The sequence below is a fragment of the Podarcis filfolensis genome, assembly GCF_964270895.1.
Source record: "Podarcis filfolensis genome assembly, chromosome: 12".
Taxonomy (NCBI): Eukaryota; Metazoa; Chordata; class Lepidosauria; order Squamata; family Lacertidae; genus Podarcis; species Podarcis filfolensis.
The window spans coordinates 55,252,886-55,269,192 of NC_139614.1; the positions used below are offsets into that span (position 1 = coordinate 55,252,886).

Sequence of the window (16,307 nt, forward strand, 5' to 3'; positions counted from 1 at the left end):
GGGGAGCAGTGTGCAGTGGGTCAGGCATGGAAGGCGGAGAAGGAGGGCCAAGAGCTGCGGCAGTAGCAAGGCTCGGGCGGCGCAATGCCTCGCTTCACATCAGAGCAGCCCCAATCCCACTCCTACTTGCGTGCAAGCGGGGGGGGGGGGATCCCTCAGCTGGGAAGCGAGGCTTCCCGTTGCCTAACTGAGAGATCCCTGCCCCTTCCTGCTTGCACGCAAGCTCTGATAGGCAGCCTGAAGCCTCCCTTCACAGCTTAGTTGCTGGGCTCAGGGAAGGTGGAGGCAGCCCAGAAGCGGCATCTTGGAGCCCCTGCACCACCATCATATGGGGACTTCCAAGCAACTCCTGAAGCCAGCCAGAGCCAACTGCTCCGGGCTGCTGAGACTGCATTTTCTGGTGCACCACAATTAAAGAAAATGTTATGAAAATGATATATCGATGGTATATAAACACCAGTCAAATTAAGTAAGATGTATAAAGTGAGTAATAAATGTTGGAAATGTAAGGAGAAAGAAGGAACATTTTATCACATGTGGTGGGAATGTAAAAAAATGAAGTGCTTCTGGGAAACGATATATAATGAGATAAAGAAAATATTGAAATATACATTTGTTAAAAAACCAGAAGCATTCCTATTAGGAATTCTAGGTGGTGAGATAAAAAGGAAGGATCAGAAAGTATTTTTGTCTGCAGTAACAGCAGCTAGAACTCTTCTGGCCCAGAAATGGAAACAAGAAGAAACGCCCACAATTGAAGAATGGAGAACGAAATTAATGGATTACGCAGAACTGGACAGATTAACAGGGAGGATTCGCAACCGACAGGACCAAAGATTCACTGAGGACTGGAATAATTTTACAGAATATATTAAAAATATTTGTGATAATGATGTAACGTTTGTAAGTTTCCAAGAAGCTCTGTAAGAAGGTTTGGTAGAAATATTGTTTAAATAACATGGTAAGATAAGATATTCATAGTGCAATATAAATTAAGAAATGTGAAGATATGTAATAACTACGGGAAATTATCAGACATGTTGATGGAAGCCTAAAAGAAAAAAGACGTGTGATGAGTTCCTAATGTTTAATTGTGTTATAAATTTGTTTTTATTGGAAAGTTAATAAAAATTATATATATAAAAGAGCCTGCATTTTCCGGGGACATTAGATGAAATCCGGGGACATTCCGGGGATGGAATTTGTCCGGGGATTTATTCGCAGATCCGGGGACTGTCCCTGGGAAATGGGGACGTCTGGTAACCCTAAAATACAGTCGAACACTCATCTCTCCAACCAGGTGAAGAAGAGGCAGTCTCAGAGTTCAAGCAAACACATCCAGCAGAAATAAGTCAGGGAAGGCGTGGCTGAGGAAGGGGGGCGGCCCGGGGAGGATCTCAAGGGCCAGAAAGAGAGAACAGAAGGGCCACATTTGACCCCCACTCCAGGCTCCAGGGTCCCCACCTCAATTTGGAACTGGTTAAAAGTGCTGCTGCATGGCCAACGATCATCAGTTCAGTGTTATATACAGTGGTACCTCGGGTTAAGAACTTAATTCGTTCCGGAGGTCCGTTCTTAACCTGAAACTGTTCTTAACCTGAGGTACCACTATAGCTAATGGGGCCTTCCGCTGCCGCACAATTTCTGTTCTCATCCTGAGGCAAAGTTCTTAACCCAAGGTACTATTTCTGGGTTAGCAGAGTCTGTAACCTGAATCGTCTGTAACCCGAAGCGTCTGTAACCTGAGGTATATAAGTTAGGTGCCAAATGGCTCCTTAAACCGAGGTTACAGTCGCCAAAACAGAATCCCTAAGTTGCCGTTTTCGGGCCAAAATAGAGCTCAAGAGTCGTGTATTTTCAATGCGACTTTTTGGTTCCAGAAATTCATTACAACTGTGCAGATAAAACAACACAGGATGTGTTGTTGGTGTGCGAAAATATTCCAGATCCAAGGATCCCCAAGCAGGCACCTCCAGAAGGCTGAGATGTTGTGGGACAGACAGAGGGAAGAAAGCTTTCTATGTAAACCAATAGAAATACCGTATCTTTCGCTCTATAAGACGCACCAGACCATAAGACGCACCTAGTTTTTGGAGGAGGAAAACAAGGGGAAAAAAATTCTGAATCCCAGAAGCCAGAACAGCAAGAGGGATCGCTGCGCAGTGAAAGCAGCCATCCCTCTTGCTGTTCTGGTTTCTGGGATAGCTGCGCAGCCTGCATTCGCTCCATAAGACGTACACACATTTCCCCTTACTTATTAGGAGGGAAAAAGTGAGCCTTATAGAGCAAAAAATACAGTACTTTTTTCAACCTGACGGGATCGATACGCCCAGGGAAAGGAGTGTGTTTACACTGGCCAAACTAAAAGAAAGTGTCTAGGAGGAGAGCAGTGCAAGAGCTTTCAGGGCTCTAGGGCTAGGGCAGTTTTTTGCCAGCATGGCACCCTCCAGGTGTTTGGAACTACAACTCCCATCAGCCCCAGCGTGTTCAGCCAAGGCCTCACCTTGAATGGTCAATTCCAGGTGCTGCTTCCAGGGTGGAGTCACTGCCAAGCTATTTCTAGAGGCCTGCCAAGGCCTGTTTCTCAACCGCAAGCAGCCTGTTTTTGCACCACACCGGTTATTTACGAGAATCTCGCAAGGTTAAGAATTTTGGCGCCTTGAGTCTGCTTGTTTCTTCTTCCCTCGCCATCCCCTTTTCCTTTTGTGTCGCGTCCTTTCTGGATTACAAGCTGGGGCTGGGCTTCTTTTGCCGGTCTGCAAACTGCTCGCAGAGCCTTTCCGGCTGAAGAGCAGGATACAAAAGGCTTTGAACAAATAAAATAAAGGGAGAGACTGGGCCCAGAGAGGCCTGTGCTGGCAGCCAGATCTCCTGGGGACAGCTGTGTTTATTTTATTATCAGGAGGGGTCACAGGCTCAAACCACAGCAACTCGTCACAGGAACTATAGCAAAGCACAGCGACATCCAGCTGGACCGTGGCGCTGTGCATCCATGCGTCTGGCTGTTAACCAGAGGGGGCTGGTGGATCAAGTCCACCCAGGGACAGCTGTGGATAGGATTCCTGCATCGCAGGGGGTTGTGATGGATGACCCTCGGGGTCCCACTCAGCTCTATGACTCCATGACTATCCCCTTCTGCCATCTGTGCCCCACACGAGACACAACCCCTCGGTTAACATAGGAAGATGCCTTTTACAGAATCAGGACACTGGGTCCATCTGGTACGCAGGCTGAGACCCTCCCTGCCCATGGACTGTCTCGCCAGAGTGGTGCATGCTCTGGTTATCTCCCGCTTGGACTACTGCAACGCGCTCTATGTGGGGCTACCTTTGAAGGTGATCCGGAAACTACAACTAATCCAGAATGCGGCAGCTAGACTGGGGACTGGGAGCGGCCGCCAAGACCATATAACACCGGTCTTGGAAGACCTACACTGGCTCCCAGTTTCCGAGCACAATTCAAAGTGTGGGTGCTGACCTTGAAAGCCCTAAATGGCCTCGGTCCAGTATACCTGAAGGAGCGTCTCCACCTCCATCGTTCTGCCCGGACACGGAGGTCCAGCTCCGAGGGCCTTCTGGTGGTTCCCTCGCTGCGAGAAGCAATGTTACGGGGAACCAGGCAGAGGGCCTTCTCAGTGGTGGCACCTGCCCTGTGGAACACCCTCCCAACAGATGTCAAAGAGAACAACAACTACCAGACTTTTAGAAGACATCTGAAGGCAGCCCTGTTTAGGGAAGCTTTTAATGTTTAATAGGTTATTGTACAGTGGTACCTCGGGTTAAGAACTTAATTCATTCTGGAGGTCTGTTCTTAACCTGAAACTGTTCTTAACCTGAAGTACCACTTTAGCTAATGGGGCCTCCTGCTGCTGCCGCACAATTTCTGTTCTCATCCTGAAGCAAAGTTCTTAACCCGAGGTAATATTTCTGGGTTAGCGGAGTCTGTAACCTGAAGCGTATGTAACCCGAGGTACCACTGTATTTTAATCTTCTGTTGGAAGCCGCCCAGAGTGGCTGGATAAACCCAGCCAGATGGGCGGGGGTATAAATAATAAATTATATTATTATTATTATTATTAAGCTCAACACTGTTTGCACGGACTGGCAGCAGCGCTCCAGGGCTTCAGGCAGGCGAGACTCAAGCTGGGACCCTCTGCGCACGCAGCGAATGCTTCGCCGCGGAGTTGCGACACCTCCTTGGGCGGCAGAGTTGCACACCGGCAGAACGAGACGGACACAAACATCTTGCTTCATCGACCTTCAGCACAGTATGCCTCCTTCCTTCCCCGTTTCGAAAACCTCCCGGCCAGCCTTCCCCGATCTAGCTTCAACTATCGGGCAATTCCATTTAAGCCTCTCGACTATGACCCAAGTCTGATCCCTGTGGTCTCTCTTCCAGCTCTGCAATTCTACGCAGGGAATGGAGCATCTAAGCTGAGATTCAGCAGACCCATTGTCTCCAAATGCATCCAGCTGCTGATATCCATTACGATTTCTGCATTTAAGAAAAGTCCGTCAGGTCTGTGTGCGATTAAAATGCACAATGATCCCATTATTCAGTAGGCCCTCAATAAACAGCATAGATGGAGTCACTCTGGTCCCTCTGAATTGTGGTTCCCAAAGCCCTTCTTAGTATTTAAAAAGGCCGCCTATCTCTTTGCTATTGTATTTGGAATAAGAGGACAGACTCTACCTGAAAGAAAGACAGAGGATCAACGCACAACGCAATTGGCTAAAGGACCCTCTTGATAAAATAGTTTTGAACAGGAACAGGCTACATTTAATAACAAGGTAAATAGCTGCTCAACAAATAGCTCAACATCAAAAAAAACGAAGATCATGGCCACTGGTCCCATCACCTCCTGGCAAAGAGAAGGGAAAGAAATGGAGGCAGTGAGAGATTTTACTTTCTTGGGCTCCATGATCACTGCAGATGGTGACAGCAGCCACGAAATTAAAAGACGCCTGTTTCTTCGGAGAAAAGCAATGACAAACCTAAACAGCATCTTAAAAAGCAGAGACATCACCTTGCCAACAAAGGTCCGTATAGTTAAAGCTATGGTTTTCCCAGTGGTGATGTATGGAAGTGAGAGCTGGACCATAAAGAAGGCTGATCGCCGAAGAATGGATGCTTTTGAATTCTGGTGCTGGAGGAGACTCTTGAGAGTCCCTTGGGCTGCAAGAAGATCAAACCTCTCCATTCTGAAGGAAATCAGCCCTGAATGCTCACTGGAAGGACAGATCCTGAAGCTGAGGCTCCAAGACTTCGGCCACCTCATGAGAAGAGAAGACTCCCTGGAAAAGACTCCCTGGAAGACTTCCCTGATGTTGGGAAAGATGGAGGGCACAAGGAGAAGGGGACGACAGAGGACAAGATGGTTGGACAGTGTTCTCGAAGCTACCAGCATGAGTTTGACCGAACTGCGGGAGGCAGTGGAAGACAGGAGTGCCTGGTGTGCTCTGGTCCAGGGGGTCACGAATAGGCGGACACGACTAAACGACTAAACAACAACAACAACAATTTATTGCAAGGGAGGGTGGGATAGCCAAATTTAAAATGGAATCAGGAAAATAATAGTTTTACTTGCACTGTTTCTCTCTTCACCCCCATGTTTTACACACAGTCCCGTCCCCCACCCCCCAAAATATTAAGCCCTCCTTAAAAATATCCGCCATCCTGGAACATGCTATTTTCTGGCTGGAAAAGATTTGCACCTGTTTTGTTTTTTAAAAGAAAAAGCAGTCAGCTGAACTGCTTGGTCATTCTGTACTTGGCTCTTGCACGCAAGCGATTAGGTTTCCGAAAGACCAGCGCAGGTAAAAAATTCCAGGACCTCTCAAGGTCAACAGTCACCAGGTACTGGAGATTTTATTACCTCCCCGTGGGTTCTCGCTGTCTGTACACACACTTGAGTTTCTCTCCCTCCAAGTAATGAGTGACTGGCAGGAGGTTATGGGGGGAGAATCTGCTCCCCACAATCTCACAGCAGGAACATAGGAATTGGCTTCATCCAGAGTCAGGTCCATCTCGCTTAATATTGTCTGCACTGACGGGCAGCTCTTCAGGGTTTCGGACAGGGGGCATTCCAAGTCAAACTGCGAGAGGTTGGGGACTGAAGCTAGGAGTTTTTGCATGCAAAGCCAGATGCTCTAACCACTGAGCCACAGCCCCCAGGGTCCTCTCCAAACTCCTGCCTTTGCCCAGTCCCAGTCTGGGGTCAGCAGACCTAGCTCTCATGCCATAAAAAGAGTTAAGTACAAAACATTAAACAAAGCCGCAGAGACTTGCGAACTACCCAGCCTAAAATGAACTTATAATGTCTGGTTTCATTAGATTTTTCAAATGCTTAACTCAGTCTTTTAGAGAAGTTCATGAAGATACCAACAAAAGGTAAGTTCAGTGTTATTCACAATACCAAGAGATGCAAATCAGTCTCTTAAGCTTAAGCCAAGAAACAGTATTCTCTATAAGATTGAATATCAATATATGTATCAAGGCTTTGAGATTAGATCACTGAAGAAGCCCGGAAAAATATCTTGGGAGTGGGCTACCTGCGAGCCCCAGTTAAAGGGCCGCATTGGGGACGAACAGTGGCCTCTGGATTACTTGGACTGCCAGGGCGAAACTGGTGCAAAACGCCGGCACCCTGTCTACAACTTCATTGTCTACAACTTTATTAACATCTATCTACAATTCTACTGACGCAGGTGGCGCTGTGGGTTAAACCACAGAGCCTAGGACTTGCCGATCAGAAGGTCGGCGGTTTGAATCCCCGCGACGGAATGAGCTCCTGTTGCTCGGTCCCAGCTCCTGCCAACCTAGCAGTTCGAAAGCACCCCCGGGTGCAAGTAGATAAATAGGTACCGCTCCGGCGGGAAGGTAAACAGCGTTTACGTACACTGCTCTGGTTCGCCAGAAGCGACTTAGTCCCGCTGGCCACATGACCCGGAAGCTGTATGCCGGCTCCCTCGGCCACGACTGGACCTAATGGTCAGGGGTCCCTTTACCTTTTACTACTACTACTACTATTATTAGTTTGTATTACTTATTAAATTGATATACCTCCCTTCATCCAAGGATCACAGGGTGGTTTTACAAGTCAGCCACTCCCGCTGTAAAATCGCTCTTAGAAGCTACGTAATTCAGCCCAGGAGTTTAGTTTTATAGCGGTGCTGTATTTTCACTAATCCAGAAGAGAGACACCAGTATCAGTAAAAGTCTAAGGGCCTTATTATGCATACTATTATGGGAAAAATTCAGACGGTATAGACATGTGTCACATGAGACATTCATCATTTTAATTATCTACAGCCTTTTCGCATGGGTGGGATGTTTTAATTTAGTTTGGGTGCATTGTTTTTAAAGAGAATCGCCTTTTCCATTTATATATTTGAACGCTTATTGGTTGGTTGGTTGGTTGGTTTCTTGCTTAACGTATTGTAAGCCACTTTTAATTGCAGTGGCAAAAAGAAAGAAAGAAAACCCCTGAGTAATAAATTGAACAAATAACAACCGGCTATAATATCTGGAAAAATCTTCCCCATTGGAAGATGCACTGGACAAAGAAAAAGGTCAGATACATTTGATTCCTTCCATGATCGCACTGTAGGAAGAACCCGGCCGCAGGATCAAGCCAAAGGCCAATCTGGATTCGCATTCTGTGCCTGACGCAGCTAACCTATGGGGAAAACTCATAAGCTGTTTTCCAGCTGTTGCAATTTGTGTTCAGAGGCAAACCACCTCCAATACTAGGAAGAACTCCACTTGGAGAAGACAGCTTCCTTTGTTCCTATGGATTCGATCTAGAACCATAGAATTGTAGGGTCATCCAAGTCCAGCCCCGGTAATGCAGGAATTAATAATAATAATAATAATAATAATAATAATAATAATAATAATTTATTATTTGTACCCCACCCATCTGGCTGGGTTTCCCCAGCCACTCTGGGCGGCTTCCAACGAAGACCAAAAATACACTAAAATGTCACACATTAGAAACTTCCCTGAACAGGGCTGCCTTCAGATGTCTTCTGAATGTCAGGTAGTTGTTTATCTCTTTGACATCTGATGGGAGGGCGTTCCACAGGGCGGGCACCACTACTGAGAAGGCCCTCTGGCCTGGTTCCCTGTAACTTTGCTTCTTGCAATGAGGGAACCGCCAGAAGGCCCTCGGAGCTGGACCTCAGTGTCTGGGCTGAGCGATGGGGGTGGAGACGCTCCTTCACGTATACTGGACCGAGGCCATTTAGGGCTTTCAAGGTCAGCACCAACACTTTGAATTGTGCTCGGAAACATACTGGGAGCCAATGTAGGCCTTTCAAGACCGGTGTTTTGTGGTCTCGGCGGCCGCCCCCAGTCACCAGTCTGGCTGCCGCATTCTGGATTAGTTGTAGCTTCCAAGTCACCTTCAAAGGTAGCCCCACAAAGAGCGCATTGCAGTAGTCCAAGCGGGAGATAACTAGAGCATGCACAGTTACCCCATTCAGGATCAGGATCTCAGCTAAAGCATCCAACCTCTGCTTAAAAACCTCCAAGGAAGGAGAGTCCCCAACTTCCCGAGGGAGTCCTTTCCTCTTTCGAACAGCTCTTACCATCAGAAAGTTCTTCCTGACGCTTAGACGCAATCTGCTTTCTTGTAACTCGAAGCCATGGGTTCGACTCCTACCCTCCAGAGCAGGAGAAAACAAGCTTGCTCCATCTTCTGATCCAGCCTCAGGAAAGGTTCCACGGGTCAAACCCTGACCCTACGCCTAGTTTTCAGCAAGAGGGTAAAAGCCTATGTCTGGCTATTTCAGTTGTACGAGACCCCACCTGTGGTCTGACGTGGTGAAACCCAGACGCAGCCTTACCAACTCAGTGAGAACTAAGCCTGAACCATCTCACGGTGACACAGGTAGATACCGTATTTTTCGCTCCATAGGGCGCACCGGACCATAGGGCGCACCTAGTTTTTAGGAGGGGAAAAAAGTTATTTTCCCCACAGCCCCAAAGAGCAGCGTACAGGATGCGCGCAACCTCTCCCTGCCGGAGGGGTTGCGCGCAGCTATGGCACAAGCCAAAGCAGCCAGCGGCCATAGCCCCGTGCAGCCGAAGGGGCTGCGCACGGCTATTCCTGAAGCCTGGAGAGCGAGAGGGGTCGGTGCACACCAACGCCTCTCACTCTCCAGGCTTCAGCGAAAGCAACGCGAAGCCTTTGGAGCACGGAGGGAGTGCTCCCTCTGCGCTTCGGAGGCTTTGCGTTGCTATCGCTGAAGCCAAAGAGCCTGCATTCGCTCCATAGGACGCACACACATTTCCCCTCAATTTTTGGAGGGGGAAAAGTGCGTCCTATAGGGCAAAAAATACGGTAAGTGGGTGCAATGACTGCCCAGACCCCGTTTTTAGGCCTCCACTTCTTCAAAATGGACCATCTTTGTTCTTCTGCACCTGCAAGTTTATGGGTACCGCTTGAGAGAAGCCTGAAAAGCGTTTTTCGAATCTCCAGGGACCACCGAACAATTGCTATGCACCCAGCTAAGGCACCTAAAATCTCTCCCCCACCCTCTCTCTCTCCTCCAAAATATCCTCCAACTCGGGAAGACGTGATCTAAGCATACTAGCAGCCCATAATTTTCTCAGAATCTGTGCACTCAGCATTCCAGAGGCTGCTCTCATGTAAACACCACTTGCTGTGTGAACATGAGACAACCCCTTGCCTTGAACGCCATCAGTCGCAAACTTTGCTCCCAGGGAAAACAGTCTTGCTGTGGCAGCTTAAAGATTATCATTAAAGTTTACTCCATAATAAAATCTGTGAGGCTTCAAGATGCCACAAGTCGTTTTGTTATTTCTCCTGCAACGGACTAACCCTCCTGGATTTTCTTCTCCTTCAGGAGTCCCATAATATTTTGCCACTTTTTTAAAAGGTCAGCAAGCTACGGTCTTGGTATGTCATACGTGCCCATTCATGCTAATTTTCACCACAAAGACCCACAAAGGTTTTCACAGGCTCCAGTGATCTCGCAATTTTTCAACATAGGATTGTATACAAAGGCCAAGAGCACAGTTTCCCCCAGAAAAGAATCATGGCAAATTATTTCCTGGTATGGTTGCCAATGTTCTGATAGCCAGCACATATTACCGTACATTTCGCTCCATAAGACGCACCTGACCATAAGACGCACCTAGTTTTTAGAGGAGGGGGGGGGGAATTCTGAACGAAACAGTGGGTGCATGATTTTTGTGGTTCATGCTGTGGCTACAAACATGATATGGGATTTGACAGTGAGTTTGGGGTAGCCCAATGCAAAAATCCTGAGAATCCATGTGGATCCGTGCTTTGTAACCACGTTTTTGCACCATTGCGGCCCCACGAAACAGTGGATGCGTGATTTTTTTGTGCAGGCTGTAGCCACGGTCATGCTATGTGATCTGGTGAATTTGGGGTGACCCAGTGCAAAAATCCTGAGGATCCATGTGCTTTTACCTCCCCCCTCCCAGGCAGCCTCCTTTATCTCTAGAGTCCCTTATCTCCCTCCCCGATCGCTTGCCGTTCAGCTGCTCAGCAGCTTTGTTTCAACACCCCCTTCCCTCTTTCTAAAAAAAAAGGCATGATCTGCTTTTCGCCCCTGGGCAATTCGGCTCCAGGAACCACGCATTCACTCCATAAGACGCACAGACATTTCCCCTTACTTTTTAGGAGGAAAAAAGTGCATTTTATGGAGCAAAAAATACGGTGATTTATGCACTTCGTAAAATACGGTGATTTATGCACTTTGGATCTGCCTTCCACAGGCAGATCCAAAACATACATTTAAAGCACCTTCATAGCACATGGCTTGCCCCCAAATAGTCCTGGGAATTGTGGTTTGATACGGGTGTTGGGAATTGTAGCTCCGGGGTGAGAAACTAGAATTCCCAGGATTCGTTGGGCAATGACATGTACTTTATATGTGCATTGAAGGTGCTTTAAATACAAGATGTAGATCTGCCTTGTGTTTCACCAGGCAGGTGTTTAAGAGGCTGGTCCAACCGGCAAGAAAGCCAGCATTTTGGGAAAGAAATCAATGGATAGCACAAGCTGAAAGTCTCCTAACTCCAAAATCTAAGTCAGAAGAGGAGAGCACAAAAAGGAATTAAAGAGATTAAGTGTATTAAATTTATATCTCTTGCCCACTACAAAAACTCCAGAAGCGCCTTACAACCATCGTACTCTGAACTGAAATACGCACCCACCAGGGCAATTTTCATGCAGGCACACACCCCTCCTGCCAATACAGGCGACAGGTAACTTATCCCCCCCCCCACGAGAAAGATCTTCATTGGCTCCCAGTACGTTTCCAAGCACAATTCAAAGTGTTGGTGCTGACCTTGAAAGCCCTAAACGGCCTCGGTCCTGTATACCTGAAGGAGCGTCTCCACCCCCATCGTTCAGCCGGACACTGAGGTCCAGCTCTGAGGGCCTTCTGGCGGTTCCCTCATTGCGAGAAGTGAGGTTACAGGGAACCAGGCAGAGGGCCTTCTCGGTGGTGGTGCCCGCCCTGTGGAACGCCCTCCCATCAGATGTCAAGGAAATAAGCAACTATTTTACTTTTAGACAACTGAAAGTTTTTAATGTCTGATGCTGTATTGTTTTTAATATTCAGTTGGAAGCCGCCCAGAGTGGCTGGGGAAGCCTAGTCAGATGGGCGGGGTATAAATAATAAATTTAATATTATTATAGGACTGCCTCTCCCCATATGAACCGACCCGGACCCTGCATGTTTCATCCGATACCCTTTTCTGTGTCCCCTATCCCCAAGAGGTTTGGTGGGTGACAACACGAGAAAGGGCCTTTCCTATGCCCCACAAATAACCCAGAGATGCATTTTAAATAAAAGGACACATTCTACTCGTGTAAAAACACGCTGATCCCCGGACTGGGCCGGATTGAGAAGGCGATTGGGCCGGATCCGGCCCCCGGGCCTTAGCTTGCCTACCCCTGGTCTATGCAGAATTGGCCAAGCTAACAGCAAAAATAAAGATGTTTTGTGGAAGAATGGAAGCCTTTTTTGAACATTTAAAGAAATGTTATAGTATGATGAATTTGCGAGCAGAATTTGAACGATGAGCCACAGAAAGCCTTAGAGATTACTGCATAGCTGTTACGATATAAGAGGGAAAAGACAGGGTGCGGCAAGGGGGAGAAATTAAAAACACCAAGAGGTGTTCTTTATGTTTGGGAGCGTATATGTGAATAATAATAAAACAAACGTTTAGAAATCAAACAAATAAGAAGAATAAAAAAAAGACCCAGCAATTGACCAGCAATTGACATGTGAAAATTGACCAGCAATTGACATATGAAAAAACTATCTTTTTATATGCAACAACAGCTGCCAGGGTAGTGATTGCTACTAAATGGAAATGTCAGGACATTACCAACAAACGAAGTGTGGATTTGTAAATTGAGTATATAGAATTGGCAAAATTAACTTCAACTGTAAGATATCAATCAAATCAAAAGTTAAGAATGGAGTGGAAGTCTTTTGAAGATTACATGTCAAAACATTGTTCTAAAAATGACATGTTAATAGGCTTAGAATAAAAAATGTAAGCAATAACAAAACAAACAAAGAAGGAAAAACCAGAATTTAACAAAAATAATTCATTCTAGAATGCAAGGGGGGAAAGGTAGAAAGAAATATAAAGAAGTCGAATTGCTGTGCAGGGTGGGTGGTGGGTTTTATAATTAAGTGTATAATTATGCAGGGGTTGTAATTTAGATATTCTACTTCATGTGAGGGAATCCTTGGGAATTTTGGGTATTATGTATATTTGTTAATTTTCAATAAAGATCTTTGAAAAATTTTTAAAAAAAGACCCAGCCGTTTTTACCTTATGAAGGTGGTCTTGCCGGTGGAATACTGTCCCACGAGGAGGACCATGGGCTTGTTGTCAAAATCCGCATCTTCCAAGGCGGGCGAATGAAACTCGTGGAATTTGTAGTATTCTTCCAGAGGGAGAAGCTTGGTTTTGTAGAGTTTTTTCAGCCCCTCGCTCACCGTCTGGAACACCTCGGGGTCTTTCCTCCGCCGGTCGTCGTTGCCCAACCAGCTGAACATCTTGCAAACGGATCCTGGAGGAAATCTACTCGCCGATGAATGGAAGGAGGGAAGAGGAGCTGCAGACGGAGCCGCCGGGGAAAGGGAATCGCTCGCCCGCAAAATGAAAAATAAAAAATCGGGCCCTTAAGATAAGGTGGGGAGGGAGAGGAAGGGGGGAAAAGGCACCAGGAGGGGATGGCAAGATCTCCAGATCCCTTGCAGGAAAAGATGTGCCCACGCTGTCCTGCTACCGGCTGCAGGGTGGGCTATTGCAAAAAATAAAAATGCAAGCACAAAAAAAAACTGCTTTGGAAGGGCTACTGCAAAAAATAAAATAGAAATGCAAGCACACAAAAATTGCTTTTGATTGCTAAATGCAAAAAATAAAAAATGAAATGAAATAAAATGCAATGCAAAAAATGAAATGAAATGCAAAAAATGAAATGAAATGAAATGCAAAAAATAAAATAAATAGGGGTTGTTGGTTTTTTTGCTAATAACTGCTTGCAAAGGCTTATTGGAAAATAAAAAATGGCTGTTGCGACGCGCCAAGAGAGGAAAACTCCGATTTTCTAAGGGAATTTCTGCTCAAGGAGCTTGGCTTTGACGAAGCGGGCGAGGCTTGGCGAGGGCTGCCTCCGCAAAGGCGACGTCGCGCAGCTGAATCGCAGCCTCCCCGCACGGGCAGCGGGGCTTTAAATGCCAGCCTTTCAGGAAGTCGGGCCGGAAGCGGAAGCGGGCCCAACTACTGGCGACGCCCTGAGGCGGGAGGGCGACCGCCAGGGAGAAACATGGCCGCGGGCGACTTGGCCGGAAGTCCGGGCTGGGAGGCGCTGCCCGCGTCGCGATCTCTATATGGCAATGTCTGGCCCCGCCCACGAGTTGGCAGGGGCTGACGGGAGTTGGAGTCCCAAACCCCTGGAGGCTGAGAGAGGACAGGGCCAGGGATAATAATACAGTAGAATAATTATTTATACCCCGCCCATCTGGCTGAGTCTCCCCAGCCACTCTGGGCGGCTTCCAATCAAGTGTTAATACAGTATTAAGTATTAAAAGCTTCCCTAAACAGGGCTGCCTTCAGATGTCTTCTAAAAGTCTGGTAGTTGTTCCAAAGGACAGGTGCCACCACCGAGAAGGCCCTCTGCCTGGTTCCCTGTAACTTGGCTTCTTGCAGCGAGGGAACCGGCAGAAGGCCCTCGGAGCTGGACCTCAGTGTCCGGGTAGAAGGAAGGGGGTGGAGACGCTCCTTCAGATATACTGGACTGACGCCATTTAGGGCTTTTACCTTTGCCATTTACCTTGTCCAGCCCACATTTTGACCAGCGTCTCTGTAAGAATATCATGAGGAACTTATTGAAATCAAGGTAAACTATGTCCACAGTGTTCCCCTGATCCACTTCTGGGTTGCCGTGGAGCGCAACTCGAACGCGCTCATCCCGAAGCACATTCAACCCGAGGTATGACTGTAGTTGTTTATCTCTTTGACATCTGGTGGGAGGGCGTTCCACAGGGCGGGTGCCACCACCGAGAAGGCCCTCTGCCTGGTTCCCTGTAACTTGGCTTCTCGCAGCGAGGGAAACTACCAGAAGGCCCTCACCGCTGGACCTCAGTGTCCGGGCTGAACGATGGGGGTGGAGACGCTCCTTCAGATATACTGGACTGAGGCCGTTTAGGGCCTTAAAGGTCAGCTCCGACACTTTGAATTGTGCTCAGAAATGTACTGGGAGCCAATGCAGATCTCTCAGGACCGGTGTTATGCTGTCTCAGCAGCCACTCCCAGTCACCAGTCTAGCTGCCGCATTCTGGATTAGTTGTAGTTTCCGGGTCACCTTCAAAGGTAGCCCCATATAGAGCGCATTGCAGTAGTCCAAGCGGGAGATAACCAGAGCATGCGCCACTCTGGCAAGACAGTCCGCAGGCAGATAGGGTCTCAGCCTACGTACCAGATGGAGCTGGTAGACAGCCGCCCTGGACACAGAATTAACCTGCGCCTCTATGAACAGCTGTGAGTCCAAAATGACTCCCAGGCTGCACACCTGGTCCTTCAGGGGCACAGTCACCCCATTCAGGACCGGGGAGTCCCCCAAACCAGCCTGCCCCCTGTCCCCCAAAACAGTACTTCTGTCTTGTCAGGATTCAACCTCAATCTGTTAGCCGCCATCCATCCTCCAACCGCCTCCAGACACTCACACAGGACCTTCACCGCCTTCATTGGTTCTGATTTAAAAGAGAGGCAGAGCTGGGTATCATCCGCATATTGATGAACACCCAGCCCAAACCCCCTGATGATCTCTCCCAGCGGCTTCATATAGATATTAAAAAGCACGGGGGAGAGGACGGAACCCTGAGGCACCCCACAAGTGAGAGCCCAGGGGTCTGAACACTCATCCACCACTTTCTGGACACTGGATGGGAGGCCCTCTGGCCCTCCAGATGTTTGCTGGGTGCAGACACCCACCCAGTGCCAGATATACGTATAAGCTAAACAAGCTATAGCTTAGGGCCCCACTCTCTTGCCCCCCCAATTTTAAAAGGAGAAAAAAACTGGATGTACATTTCCAAAATATAAGATAAAAAACAAATAAAATAAAACCTATATACAGCAACAGTGTTTTGTGTTGTGTAGGCTCCTTAATAGCTTAATAATTATTTCACTATTAATATACTTCTTAATTATATTTCACTGTTAATATACTTCCTTCTTAATTTTATTTCAGTTCAGCAATTACTAAGATAAAATACATATTTTGTTATGTGCAAATGGCTCGAGATACTATTAGGTCCATAAATTACCATATAGCATATATTCAACACAAAAAAACAGCGACAATTGGTTGTTGACAAAGGACAGCTGGACGTATAAAGGGCCCCATTACCTTCAGTAGCTGAGGGCCTCATCAAACCTAAATCCGACCCTGCACCCACCCATACTTGCTTTTTTATTTAAAAAAGCACACACTTTTTTAAATTCAAAATTAAAACAAAACATATTATCCAGAAACATATCACCTTTATTTCCCCCCCCCCATTTTTCCTCCCTCCCCCCACCCTCCCACACAAAACCCACCCGCCCCCACCCCCGACTTCCCCCAGTTCCAGTCTTTGATTTCTCTAAAAATGCTGTTTTCTGCATGTTACACTGTTGCATAGATCCTCAAACTATTTAGCTGATTATTATCAGTAAAAAGTTTCTGAATGTTTATTCAAAGCCAGCCAAGGAGTCCAGTTCGCTTTGTTGCGTCT

The 16,307-nt window shown here is 47.2% G+C and overlaps 1 protein-coding gene across 1 annotated transcript in view; it reads right to left on the reverse strand.

Annotated features, from left to right (window-relative positions):
* Nucleotides 1-13,091, reverse strand: part of LOC310746094 (EH domain-containing protein 3) — a 32,446-nt gene extending 19,355 nt beyond the window's left edge. Inside the window, exon 1 of the mRNA XM_083579817.1 lies at nucleotides 12,856-13,091. Coding sequence (XP_083435943.1) covers nucleotides 12,856-13,082 — 227 coding nt within the window. The 5' untranslated portion in view covers nucleotides 13,083-13,091. The remainder of the gene's footprint in view (nucleotides 1-12,855) is intronic.
* Between the last annotated feature and the right edge of the window lie 3,216 nt (nucleotides 13,092-16,307).